The sequence below is a fragment of the Xyrauchen texanus genome, chromosome 14 (assembly GCF_025860055.1).
Source record: "Xyrauchen texanus isolate HMW12.3.18 chromosome 14, RBS_HiC_50CHRs, whole genome shotgun sequence".
Lineage (NCBI taxonomy): Eukaryota > Metazoa > Chordata > Actinopteri > Cypriniformes > Catostomidae > Xyrauchen > Xyrauchen texanus.
The window spans coordinates 20,906,492-20,920,838 of NC_068289.1; the positions used below are offsets into that span (position 1 = coordinate 20,906,492).

General features: G+C 41.1%; 1 protein-coding gene across 3 annotated transcripts in view; it reads right to left on the bottom strand.

Moving 5' to 3' along the window:
• Positions 1 to 7,934: 7,934 nt before the first annotated feature.
• The window catches only part of LOC127654918 (integrin alpha-6-like), a 76,311-nt gene continuing 69,898 nt past the window's right edge, over positions 7,935 to 14,347 (bottom strand). For 2 of the 3 annotated variants that reach the window (XM_052142475.1, XM_052142478.1), the window contains exon 25: positions 7,935 to 10,761. In XM_052142475.1, coding sequence (XP_051998435.1) covers positions 10,597 to 10,761 — 165 coding nt within the window. In that variant the 3' untranslated portion in view covers positions 7,935 to 10,596. The remainder of the gene's footprint in view (positions 10,762 to 14,347) is intronic. The other variant, XM_052142476.1, reaches the window with a different exon arrangement.

Consider the following 14,347-nt stretch of genomic DNA (forward strand, 5'->3'; position numbering starts at 1 on the left):
AACCCTTGTTCCCTGAAAAAGCGGAGCGAGATGTTGCGCTGCTTTACCGCACTGGGACGTCCCAGGACTGCTCTTCAAAAGAAGTATCTGGCGACACCTGGTGGCGTATCCATTTATAGCCTGGCCTCAGGTGCATCTAATGATTACATCAGCCGAGGCTATAAATTCCGGTCAGTGTTCATTGACGTGTTCCACACATTATTCAGCTCGGCTCACAGCTAGAGCTGTTCCCCGTAGCGCTTAGCAGCGCAACATCTCGTTCCGCTTTTTTCAGGGAACAAGGGTTACACATGTAACCCGAGACGTTTTTCAGCATCAGCAACAGAGAGCATGTGTAATAATTTAGCAATATTTCTTAGATGGAAGAATGCTGTTCTACAAACATTGATCATTTGATTTTCAAAGGACAGATTGGTATCAAATATAACACTTATAAAGTTCTTCGCTGTAGAAGATGATGTAACAGTACATACATCAAGAGTCAAATTATATTTTAGCTGATTTTTTTTTAGAGGTTTTTTTGGTTCAATAATTAATACCCCTGTTTTGTCGGAATTGAGAAGAAGGAAATTTCTGGCCATCCAATCTTATATTTCATTGATACACTGATTTTGAGAATTGTGAAATCTCATCAGGTTTTGAAAAAATATAAAGTTGGGTATCATCAGCATAATAATGGAAATTTATTCCACGATTACTGATAATGTCTCCCAGGGGAAGCATATACAAGGAGAAAAGAAGAGGCCCTAAATCTGATCCCTGTGGCACTCCATGCTTTACTTTTGTTTGGTTTGACAATTCCTCATTTACATAAATTGGTAACAGTCTGCTATATAGGACCTAAACCATGCTAATGTAACTCCACAAATGCCAACATAATTCTCTAACCTATTCAAGAGAATGTCATGATCTATAATGTAGAATGCAGCACTAAGATCTAAAAGCACTAGAAGTGAAATGCTGCCACGGTCAGATGATAAGAGCACGTCATATGTTACGCTGATAATTGCAGTCTCTGTACTGTGATGAGGCCTAAATCCTGACTGAAATTGTTCATATATACTATTTCTCTGTAGAAATGAACATATTTGGGAGAATACTACCTTTTCTAGTATTTTCGACTTAAATGGGAGATTTGAAATAGGTCTATAACTAGCCAGTTCTCCAGGATCAAGTTGTGGCTTCTTAATAAGCGGTTTGATAACTGCTATTTTAAAGTTTTTTTGGGACATGTCCTAAGGATAGCAAGGGGTTAATCATATTAAGAAGAGGTTCTGAAATTACAGGAAATACCTTTTTTAAGAGCTTAGTTGGTATTGGATCTAACAAATAAGTTGTGGCTTTTGATGTTTTGATAAGATTTGTTTGCTCTTCATGACCCATGACAGCGAAGGATTGAAGTTGCACATGAGGAAAATTATGAAAAATATTAAAATATAAATTACAGATGATTGCATAATTCCAATTTTATTTATGATTATTTTAATTTTATCAGTAAATAAATTCATGAAGTCATTACTTTTGTGCTGCGACGTAATATCTGGTTCTGTTGAGGCTTTATTCCTAACCAATTTAGCCGCAGTACTGAATAAACACCTAGTATGCTGTCCTTGCAACTGCGTCACTTTGAAGAAACTAGACAGCTAGCTAATAAACACACATGAAGCAGTTTATCCTTTCCAGAATGTTTACTTGTGTGATCCTTTTTTCTTTTTTGTAAAACTGAAATACAATAAACAAGAAATGAAATTACAACTTGTACATTAATTTGTTTGATATAAATATAAACACGTGCACTACAATCTGCACTTGCATATACATATGATAGAAAACGTCCTTACATTTTCATATCGATCACAAACTTATTTTCAAGAGGAAATATTATGTTACCAAATAACACTTTTAAAGATCTTTACAAATAGTAAGTAAACTTACAGGCATATCTTTCTCCAAGGTAAAGACTGTTTGTGCATCGAATTGAAATCGATGCTGCACGTTGAACTATTGCCGAACTAATAAATCAACACCGCGTATGTACAGAAAAATAACAAACTGCAATACTGAAAATGGCCACTAGATTATTTACCATGACCAGATAATGGGCAGAACACCTAGGATTGTTGTGGTTATTTTCTATGAGTTTACTAAAATATGCTGACCTGGCTGCTTTTAGTGCCTGTCTGTAGTTGTCATGTTCACTGTTGTCTTTTGTTTTTGTGCTGATATTTTGAAGTTTAGTTTAGTTCCTGTTTCCTGTTTGGTTTTTGTAGTCCTCTGTAGTTTCTTTTTATGATTGGTTTTCCCCTGATTGGTTCTCCTTCCCTGATTGTTTCCCCAGGTGTCCCTCATTCCCTTGTTTGTTCCTTCTGTATTTAAACCCTGGTTCTTTGTTCAGTCTTTGTCGATTGTTGATGTTTGTAGATGCCTGGATCTTGTTGCCTTGCCTGCCTTGCCTGCCTTGCCTGCCTTGCCTGCCTTGCCTGCCTTGCCTGCCTTGCCGTGTTTTACCCAAGCCTCCCAGGGCGCCGCCTCCCGAGTCTCTCGAGCCTCCCAGGGCTCCGCCTCTCGAGCCTTCCAGGGCTCCGCCTCCCGAGTCTTCCAGAACTCCGCCTCTCAAGTCTCTCAAGCCTCCCAGGGCTCCGTCTCTCGAGCCTCCCAGGGCGCCGCCTCTCAAACCTCCCAGGGCGCCGCCTCCCGAGTCTTCCAGGACTCCGCCTCTCAATTCTCTCGAGCCTTCCAGGGCTCTGCCTCTCGAGCCTCTCGAGCCTTCCAGGGCTCCGCCTCTCGAGCCTCTCGAGCCTTCCAGGGCTCCGCCTCCTGAGCCTCCCAGGACTCTGTCTCTCGAGCCTCCCAGGGCTCCGCCTCTCGAGCCTCCCAGGCTCCGCCTCCCGAGTCTTCCAGGACTCTGCCTCTCAAGTCTCTCAAGCCTCCCAGGGCTCCATCTCTCAAGTCTCTCGAGCCTCCCAGGGCGCCGTCTCTCGAGCCTTCCAGGGCTCCACCTCCCGAGTCTCTCAAGCCTCCCAGGGCTCCTCCTCTCGAGCCTCCCAGGGCTCCGCCTCTCAAGTCTCTCGAGCCTCCCAGGGCTCCGCCTCTCGAGCCTCCCGAGTCTTCCAGGGCTCCGCCTCCCGAGTCTTCCAGGGCTCCGCCTCTCAAGTCTCTCGAGCCTCCCAGGGCTCCTCCTCTCGAGCCTCCCAGGGCCCCACCTCCCGAGCCTTCCAGGGCTCCGCCTCCCAAGTCTTCCAGGGCTCCGCCTCCCAGGGCTCCTCCTCTCGAGCCTCCCAGGGCTCCTCCTCTCGCGAGCCTCCCAGGGCTCCGCCTCCCGAGCCTCTCGAGCCTCCCAGGGCTCCGCCTCTCGAGCCTCCTACGGCTCCGCCTCCCGAGCCTCCCAGAGCTCCGCCCCAGTGCCTCCTACGGTTCCGCCTCCCGAGTCTCCTACGGCTCTGCCTCCCGAGCACCCTGAGCCTCAAGAGCCTCCTACGGCGCCACCTCCTGAGCCTCCCTTGGCTCCGCCTCCAGTGGCTCCCTCAGCTCCGCCTTCGGAGCCTTCTACGACGTGGTCTCCTGAGCAGTCCACGGCTCAGCCTACCTCGGCTCTGCCCTTGGAGTTCCCCATGGCTGTGGTGCTGTGGCCAGCTCCCAGGCCACCTGATCCAGTCCTCTTGTGGCCACCTTGGACTGCCTGTCTGCCCCCTGTGCCTCCTTGGACTGCCTGTCTGCCCCCTGTGCCTCCTTGGACTGCCTGTCTGCCCCCTGTGCCCCTTGGACTGCCCGTCTGCTCCCTGTGCCCCCTTGGACTTCCTTCTTGCCCTCTGTGCCCCCTTGGACTGTCTGTCTGCCCATTGTGCCCCCGTGGTCTATCTGTCTGCCCCTTGTGCCCCCTTGGACTGTCTGTTTGCCCCTGGTGCTCTCATTTTTGTTTTTTGTGGGTTTTTGTCTTTTTTTTTTTTAGGATCGTCTAGAATCCGATCCTTTGAGGGGGGATTCTGTCATGTTCACTGTTGTCTTTTGTTTTTGTGCTGTTATTTTGAAGTTTAGTTCCTGTTTCCTGTTTGGTTTTTGTAGTTCTCTGTAGTTTCTTTTTATGATTGGTTTTCCCCTGATTGGTTCTCCTTCCCTGATTGTTTCCCCAGGTGTCCCTCGTTCCCTTGTTTGTTCCTTCTGTATTTAAACCCTGGTTCTTTGTTCAGTCTTTGTCGATTGTTGATGTTTGTAGATGCCTGGATCTTGTCTTGCCTACATTACCTGTCTTGCCGTGTTTTACCAGTTCGTGTACCCCCCGATGTTTTCATGTTTTAGTTTCAGTTTTGTCCCCCCGTGGATGTATTCTTTTGTTCCTGTGTATTTTGTCTTCACTTTGATTTAAATAAAAGAACCCGCATTTAGATCCCCACTCCTCGTCTTCCTTCAGCTGCCATCGTAACAGTAGTTACAGACATTATCCTTCCATGCACCGCAAAATACTTATAATTTAGTATTCTTGTGCTCCATTTTCCGAGCTGCTCTCTTGAAGGCACGAGTGTGATCATTGTACCATGGTGCAGGGCCTATTTCTTAAATTTTCTTTCATTGAAGAAGGCCGACACTATCAAGAGTGCTAGAATGACTGTATTTATATTTTCTGTTATTTCATCAAGTTCCTCTAGGCTTTGGGTTTTACTGAGTCTATGAGATAGATCTGGAAGATTAGTAATGAAGCTATCTTTAGTGGTCGAAAGTTTAGTTCTACCTGAACGATAGTGTGGTGTAGACTGAGTGACATTAGCTGCGGTAAACAAGAGACAACGTAATGATTCGAGATGTTATTGATCTGCTGCAGAATTTCTATATTATCAACATACTTCGTATGATTATGGTGATGAGTTGTTCCTGTTACATTTTGTCTGACTCCAAGAGACTTGAGAATATCGATAAATGCTAATCCCAAAGTGTCATTTTCATTATCTATGTGAATTTTGAAGTCACCAACAATTAAATCTTTATCTACAGTAACTACAAGATCTGATAAAAAAATTAGCAAATTCACCAAGGAAATCAGAATAAGGCCCAGGTGATCTATAGACTTTAGCAAAGGTAAAAGAGTTTTTATTTTATATCTGCCGGTGTCACATTAAGCATTATTACTTCAAAAGACTTACATTTATATTCTGCCCTCTGAGCAACACCAAAAACTTCACTGTAATTTGTAGCCACACCTCCTCCTCGACCATTCAGATGAGGCCCATGTTTATAACAATAACCTGGGTGAATAGATTAATTTATACTAATATATTCATCCGGTTTAAATCAGGTTTCAGTTCAACAGAGCGCATCCAAACTATAATCGGTAATAATTTCATTTACAATTAGTGCTTTGGTACAAAGAGATCTACTGTTTAGTAGCCCTATCTATGTTTATCTTTATATTAGTTTGTTTTGTTCAAGTTTGTCTGTAATCAAATTTTTCCAAATGATTTAGTGAGGGTTTTGTGTTTGGTAGTTCGGGGAACAGACACAGTCTCTATGAGATATCTAGGTGATACAGTCTCTATGTGTTGTAGTTTATGTGACCTGTGTGACATCTCAAGGCTGCTAGCAGATGTTCGGATTAACCAGTTTGTCTGCTTCCTGACCTGGGCCCCAGTTTGTCAAATACTATCATTATTAAGACTATGTGCCAAATTACTAGAGAGAAGAGCGGCACCTTCCCTGGAACGATTAGTCCGTCTCTCTTTAGCAGGTCAGGTCTACCCAAAAAACTCTTCCAATTGTCTATAAATCCTATTATAAAGCCATTCAGTGGCACTAATCTACAATAAACATTGTCACCACGATGAGCAGGGAGGGGACCAGAGCATATAACAGTGTCTGACATAATTTTTGCAAATTCACACACCTCTTTAAAATTATCTTTAGTGATCTCCAACTGGCGAAGCCGGATATCGTTAGTGCCGACATGAATAACAATTTTAGAAAATATATGTTTAGCATTAGCCAGCACTTGTAAATTTGATTTGATGTCAGATGCTCTGGCATATGAAATGCATTTAACAATAGTGGCTGGAGTCTCTATTTACATGTTCCTTAAAATAGAATCACCAATTACAAAGGCTCTTTAGACATGATAACAGGAATGGGAGAGTGGTGTCGCTTTGCTGAGTGAGTATGCCACCGTTGATCTCTGTACTGCTCGCATTAAATATTTTTACATATTTTTTAAATTTCCTACCCCCCGTTTTTAAAATGAAACTGTTGTGAGAGAGGCATCATACAATGAAAAATGTTTTGTTCCATATTTATTTAGAAAGCCAAAATCATGGTTGGATGACCAGGTAAATGTGAACAAAACATGCAGAAGTTTTATTGTTGTCTGTTGAATTAGTGCTGGTCAGTAAACTGAACAAAAAACCCAGAAAAAAGCAGATGGTAAGTGTTTCCTGTTTGTCTGCGATTATTTACCATCTACAGTGGGTACGGAAAGTATTCAGACCCCCTTAAATTTTTCACTCTTTGTTATATTGCAGCCATTTGCTAAAATCATTTAAGTTCATTTTTTTCCTCATTATTGTACACACAGCACCCCATATTGACAGAAAAACACAGAATTGTTGACATTTTTGCACATTTATTAAAAAAGAAAAACTGAAATATCACATGGTCCTAAGTATTCAGACCCTTTGTTCAGTATTTAGTAGAAGCATCCTTTTGATCTAATACAGCCATGTGTCTTTTTGGGAAAGATGCAACAAGTTTTTCACATCTGGATTTGGGTATCCTCTGCCATTCCTCCTAGCAGATCCTCTCCAATTCTGTCAGGTTGGATGGTAAACGTTGGTGAACAGCCATTTTCAGGTCTCTCCAGAGATGCTCAATTGGGTTTAAGTCAGGGCTCTGGCTGGGCCATTCAAGCACAGTCACGGAGTTGTTGTGAAGCCACTCCTTCGTTATTTTAGCGGTGTGCTTAGGGTCATTGTCTTGTTGGAAGGTGAACCTTCGGCCCAGTCTGAGGTCCAGAGCACTCTGGAGAAGGTTTTAGTCCAGGATATCCCTGTTCTTGACCTCATTCATCTTTCCCTCGATTGCAACCAGTCGTCCTGTCCCTGCAGCTGAAAAACACCCCCACAGCATGATGCTGCCACCACCATGCTTCACTGTTGAGACTGTATTGGACAGGTGATGAGCATTGCCTGGTTTTCTCCACACATACCGCTTAGAATTAAGGCCAAAAAGTTCTATCTTGGTCTCATCAGACCAGAGAATCTTATTTATCACCATCTTGGAGTCCTTCAGGTGTTTTTTAGCAAACTCCATGCGGGCTTTCATGTGTCTTGCACTGAGGAGAGGCTTCCGTCGGGCCACTCTGCCATAAAGCCCCGACTGGTGGATGGCTGCAGTGATGGTTGACTTCCTACAACTTTCTCCCATCTCCCGAATGCATCTCTGGAGCTCAGCCACAGTGATCTTTGGGTTCTTCTTTACCTCTCTCACCAAGGCTCTTCTCCCCCGATAGCTCAGTTTGGCCGGACGGCCAGCTCTAGGAAGGGTCCCAAACATCTTCCATTTAAGGATTATGGAGGCCACTGTGCTCTTATGAACCTTAAGGGCAGCAGAAATTTTTTTGTAACCTTGGCCAGATCTGTGCCTTGCCACAATTCTGTCTCTGAGCTCTTCAGGCAGTTCCTTTGACCTCATGATTCTCATTTGCTCTGACATGCACTGTGAGCTGTAAGGTCTTATATAGACAGGTGTGTGGCTTTCCTAATCAAGTCCAATCAGTATAATCAAACACAGCTGGACTCAATTGAAGGTGCAGAACCATCTCAAGGATGATCAGAAGAAATGGACAGCACCTGAGTTAAATATATGAGTGTCACAGCAAAGGGTCTGAATACTTAGGACCATGTGATATTTCAGTTTTTCTTTTTTAATAAATGTGCAAAAATGTCAATATAGGGTGCTGTGTGTACAATAATGAGGAAAAAAAATGAACTTAAATGATTTGAGCAAATGGCTGCAATATAACAAAGAGTGAAAAATTTAAGGGGGTCTGAATACTTTCCGTACCCACTGTATGTGTCTGTTATGAAGACTACAGCAGATCTACAGAACTGGTAAAGAAAATGCTATAATCCATACATAGACAGAATCTAGTTTCATACTTGTGTATTTATTTTCATTCTTATATTTGTGTTATAAAAGCAAATCTCTTTAGGGCCCAGGAAAAAATATAAAAAATGAGGTGCTTGAATAATCTTTCTCTCAGTATTTTATAGGAATAGTTCACCCCAAAATGTTAAATTCTCTAATTGTTGATGTGTATGACTTTCTTCTGCATAACACAAACAAAGATTTTTAGACGAATATTTCAGCTCTAGGTCCATTTAATGCAAGTGAATGGTGGCCAGAACTTTGAAGCTCAAAAAGAACAAAATGTAAAGTAATTTTTTATTTGTATAGCGCCTTTCACAACTCACATGGTTTCAATTTCAAAACAGCTTTACAGAAGATCAGGTATTAACAGAAGATAAAACTGTAATATCTATAATGTTTTAGAGTCATCATTGGGTAGTTTGATAAAATATGATTGTTAATTTTGTTTTTATAAAAATGTTTATAAAAATTGTAGCCTATTTATAACCCCAGAGAGCAAGCCAAAGGCGACTCTGACAAGGCACACAAAACTCCACAAGATGTTGGTTAATGGAGAAAAATAACTTTGGGAGAAACCTGACTGACTGTGGGAGCCAGTTCCCCTCTGACTAACCAGCATGAATTTAATGCCAATAGTAGTTATTTATGTGCAGTGCAAGTCATGCTTTAAAATGAGTAAACTAAGTAAGTGTTAAGGGTCAGTTTTTAAACAAAGATTTTGTATGAACTGTAAGATTAATGACTAATGTCTTTGAAATCCATCCTGTATTAACTGCAGTTCACAAAGAAGCAATTGTCCTTGTTAGTTGGCTGATGAAGTGTTTTGTTGGCAATTCATTGATATTCTATGTATTCCATTTCAAGAGTGTAGTCTATCAATAGACAAAGGTGATGCAGGCAGAGATCAGTGAGGTAGAATTAAAGTAACCCCTAAGACTCTTCAGAAGTGATATGATAAGTGTGAGAGAGAAACAGATCAATATATTAGTCTTTTTTTACTTTAAATTCTCCTCCCTGCCCAGTCGGTGCATGGCGATATACATGTGAATCTCCAAAAACAAAAGAATGTGAATTTGTAAATTTATAGTAAATAATTACTTAAATATTGATCTGTTTCTCACCCACACCTATCATATCACTTTTGAAGACATGGATTTAACCACTGGAGTCATATTAATTACTTTTATACTGCCTTTATGTGCTTTTTTGGACCTTCAGAGTTCTGGCCACCATTCACTTGCATTATGAGGGCCTACAGAGCTGTAATATTCTTTTAAAAATATTTGTGTTCAGCAGAAGAAAGAAAGTCAGACACATCTAGGATGGCATGAGGGTGAGTAAATTATGACATAATTAAACATTTGGGGTGAAATATTCCTTTAATGGTAGTCTTCCAACAGGGGGCAACAATGTTAAAACATGCAGATTTTTAAACAGAAGTTTGGAATTTACAAAGATTACAAATGACATGTTAATGATCTTCAAAAATTCTGATGTAGTGTCATCTTTTTGCCCTGTATTTTAGCGGCCAAATGGTCGAGGGGGAACCCCTGACGAAAGATTGAACTCTGGGCTGAACCGGGATAAAATTAACCGGAAGTAATTACGGTCACAATTTTACCTCTCTATTATGATTCATTATTTGATATAATTACTAAAAGTTTAGACATTTTAACAAAAATGTAAGCAAAAAAAAAAAAGAAAAGTAAAATAACTATTTCCCGAGATGTTGGAATGAGGTCATGTGACAACAACATTGCAAACTGTTTTGGAACGTATATTGTTGCATAATGCATACTGTTTTACTTACTATTTTGTTTTTAAATAGTAGGCAAACAGTGTGAAGTGTGCAGTATTCAGTAATAAGCTAGTATCCCATTGCTCCAGTGACATACAGTAGCTGATACATTTGGGTCAAACTGCCCCTAATAATCAACATAATTTTTCAGTTGTGACATATTTCCTTGTCAATTGTTTATGTTCTGTCCTCTGCACACCTGACCATCCTTGTGCTGAGCTTCAGCTGACAGAGCAACAACATTCAATGTACAGTTTCTAAAAGGCATGAAAAATAATCTTTGGCCAGTATATGCACTGTAGGCATCATAATACAAAATTACAAGACAAAATAAATAAACTGCATTGCAAAATACATAAATATTTACAAAAAAAAGACCCATCCTATGCAACTTCCAAAAATATACAAAAATCTTTAGAGTGGTTGGGATTGAATGATGAGACACTGCAGACAAAAGGCCCAAAGATATCTAGGAGTTAGCTGTCAGTCATTACTCCTTAGTTACCAGAAACATTTGGATCTGTAAGGCTTCTCTGTGTCAAACGGCTGTGATATTTTGCTTTCTCTGGGGTTACACATTGCACAAAGTTCATGTCAGCTTCATCTGAATCTTTTCCCTACTAGATACACCTGATGGCGCCAAATTGTCCACATCAGACGCAGAGACAGTTTCAAGAGTAACTCTCATTCTCACTCCATGTGGTCATCCATTGCTTCTTCTCAAGGGGATCTAACATGTCCTTTTCTTCTTTCAAGAGACGCGTCTCCTTACGAATCCTTACAGCGTGATATTTCGGAACGCTGTCGTCGTATTTGGAGCGTTTGAAAAATCCACACTGACAGAAAAAGAGAACAAAAAGACAAACATTAAAACCAAGCAACATTTTAACACTTTAATTTTGAAACACAAACAGAAAAAAGGGTCATATCATACATACTGTATGTTGTTCAATTTATTTCCATGAGATCCACTAATAATGTTAGTAATATTTTCTATGCCCAAATTAATTTTTTTCATTACTATTTTCCTTCCTCTCTCTGACTTTTTAATTTAAACAGGGCATTTTTCACTGCTGTGCCTTTGGAAAACGCCCCATTCGCATGTAAAATTAGTAACGCCCGTTTCGCACATACTCCGTTTGCAGTGCGTATGCGGTGCGTATTTTTTTCCGTACCCATGTTAACAGGTTAGAGCTTTTACACTGCACGCGGATGCAGTCCGTCGATCCGTTCCAGTTGCGGTGCGTATACAGCAGTGCAGCGATCGTTTACGGACCGAGTCTATTTTTGCTGTGCTGCACTGCACTGAATTAAAGTGGCAGCGCATTGTTCACATTAAAATAGACATAGATTGTCAAGAAACTGTAATAATTTCATCATATATGCATAATTACAGTTAATGAGTTCTACAGTTACTAAATTACAGGGTCAAGAAAAACAAAAAAGTATGATTATAGTCCCAAAAGTTGCAAAATGCCATCATATATGATTTTTTTTTACCCTAAAAAAAGACAGAGTGAACCCAAATGCGTCTCATTCTTCTCCTTCTAAGCAACAGATATAGCGCGATAGCTTTTCTTCTGTCAACAACTCGAACTACATGTAAAACAAAGAATCACAATGATTAAAATTAATTTTCTGTAGCGAACACAAGCTGAGACAGTCACAATGTCGGGGAAAAATTGCTTTATTAAATAAAAGCAGGCAACAGTACAAAACAAGGCCAAATCCAGTGAAGAGTAGTCAAGGGGAGCGTGAGGTCGAAGCCGGGGAATCGGAGAATATAAAGGGGGCAAATCCAAAGAGAGAGGTCGTGGGAAGCGAGGGTCAAAGCCGGGGTAATCAGAATAGAGTAGTGGAAAGGACTAAACAGGGAGCGAGGGGAACAAGAGAGCTGGCAAGCTAAGGGGTAACGAATCAAAGGGGGGTCAAAACTAGACGAGACTAGCGGGGGGCAAAGACACGGGAATCTAAATACAATAACCAACCCCCGTGAAACGGATGTGCTGTGGTATTTATAGGGGAAGGTGCAGGTGTAAACAATGAAAGGTGACGAGACGAGTGCAGGTGAAACTAATGTGCAGGAGTGCAGATGACGCGAGTGCAGGTGGTCATAATGTTCTGGGGATTGGAAGCGCGTGAGAAACTCGAGGAAGGGAGATAACCTACGAGCATGTGAGCGAGGAGCAGCAAAGTGGGTGTGAGGGCTCGAGCGTGCAAAAAGAGCATGAAAAGCTCGAGGGGGCGGAGCGAGAGAGTGAGGTCGAGGGAGTGAGTGTGTGTGCGACGAAGCGGGGATGGGGCAGAGGAGCGGGGTTCGTGACATTTTCATACTGTTCCAATGCATTAAACAATCTCAAAGTTAACGTTTGGATTTAAAATCAAAATTCCTTACACATTTTTGATTTTGTGTCACACAGAAACTGCGGATCAGTAGTGCACTGCAAACGCAGCATATGTGAAAGCACTATAGCGCGTGCTGCTCCTGTACCGTATACGCACCGCATACGCACTGCAAACGGAGTATGTGTGAAACGGGCGTAACAGCGCAAGTCCCTGTGCTCCAGTGCTTACACACGAGCTGCAGGTTTGCTGTGAAAATAATTCAAAATAGATTTTAACTTCCCCATCCTTCAATAACAGACTCTTTGCAAAGTCTGCATTGCAATTGTGACATTCATAAAACAATCTACACTGAAATGTGCTGCTCAAACTGTAATAGGATTATGCCGTGTTCAATACAAGTTAAGCTCAATAAAGAGCATTTGTGGCATAATGTTAATTACCACAAAAAAAATTGAGCCTTTTCTTTAAAAAATCGATGTTACAGTGAGGCACTTACAATGGAAGTGTGGGCCAATTTTTTAAGGGTTTAAAGGGAGAAATGTGAAGTTTATAATTTTATAAAAGCACTTACATTAATTCTTCTGTTAAAACTCATGTATGACTTGAGCTGTAATATTGTTTAAAGCGTTTCTTAAACTATGGGCCGGGACCCAAATTGGGTCGTGATCCATTATAATATTAGTGTAATTATTTCTCTGTAAGTGTAACTGAAATTGCTAAGAGCAAATACACATAGAGCACTCTTCCATGTTGTTGCACTGGTAGGGAATGTCTTTCTGCTTTTTTCTAAATATCTTTTGATAGGCACGCTCTTTCTACACTAAATTAGATTATGTGGGAGTGCTGTCAGGTGATGCATTTTTCATAAGGTGTACACTAGCTAAACATAAAAATTATAATTTCAAAGATTCGGTTGTTTGTCTCGGTTTTATATATTGTATAGGATTAGAAAAATGAGGAGAGGAGCGCCAACAATGCGTTTTAAGGGCAAGTTCAAAGTAATAAGTTGCCCTTAATAAGACAACATCCTCACTTAAGAGAAAACCATGAAAATTCTGTCAGACGAAAAGTAGTTTTTCAAGTTAGGAAAATAGATTAGAATTATGTATCTTTGAACATGAGCAGAAATGTGTGAGTACTGTCTAATAAAGTGTTGCTTACAAACAATAGCTTACTGTTGTCTGTTATGCCCTTCATTTTTCACAGTCCAATCCTAAATAAATAGAAAGACATCAGTATGACGAATAATGGTCAGCTTGACTAATATATAGATTTTTTTCTGTTCGATTGAAACTATTATTCAGAAATGAATTAACCATTTACCATGGTAACCATAGTTTCTGCCAAAATACCATAGTATTTAGCTGTAATTATTGTTACCAAGCCTACTATAAAACGTCTCGGTTACATACGTAACCTCGGTTCCCTGAGACGAAGGTAATGAGACATTATGAGACACATATGGGAGTGCCTTCTTAGACTCTTAGTTGAAACCTCTCTAAAATAATGCCAATATTCTAATATTGGCTATGGCGTTTGAGCCCCACCTGTTTTGGCATGAAACAGTCCGCTATAAAAACAGGTGCACAAACAGGTGCACATTGCTCATGTTTAAGTCTTTTAGTGTGGCTGGTTATGTATGTAACCAAGACGTTCCCTTACGACTCAGTACACTCTTCATTGTGTAGTAACGCATATGGGGAACATAAACCCATCACGCTGCACTACACGACCTAACTTCCCAGAGAGGAAACATGGTCTTGCAGTCTTGTGGGACGGTGACCGGCATGAGTATGTAGAATACTCATGTGCAGGTGGTTGTGTAAATGTTGGGGAGCCCGTACTTAAGGGAAGGGCATATATATATTTGGCCAATGAATAGCAAGTGCTCTAACAGAGAGGGCTTGTGAAGAAAGAGACGTTACGTCTAGGTTGTAAAATCTTACGAATGTTTTTTGAGAGGACCATCCTGGTGCAAAACATATGTCTTGTAAGGACACACCATTCATCCATGCCCATGAGGAGGCCATGCCTCTAGTTGAGTGTGCTTTAACACCAATTTGTCAATTCTTACTG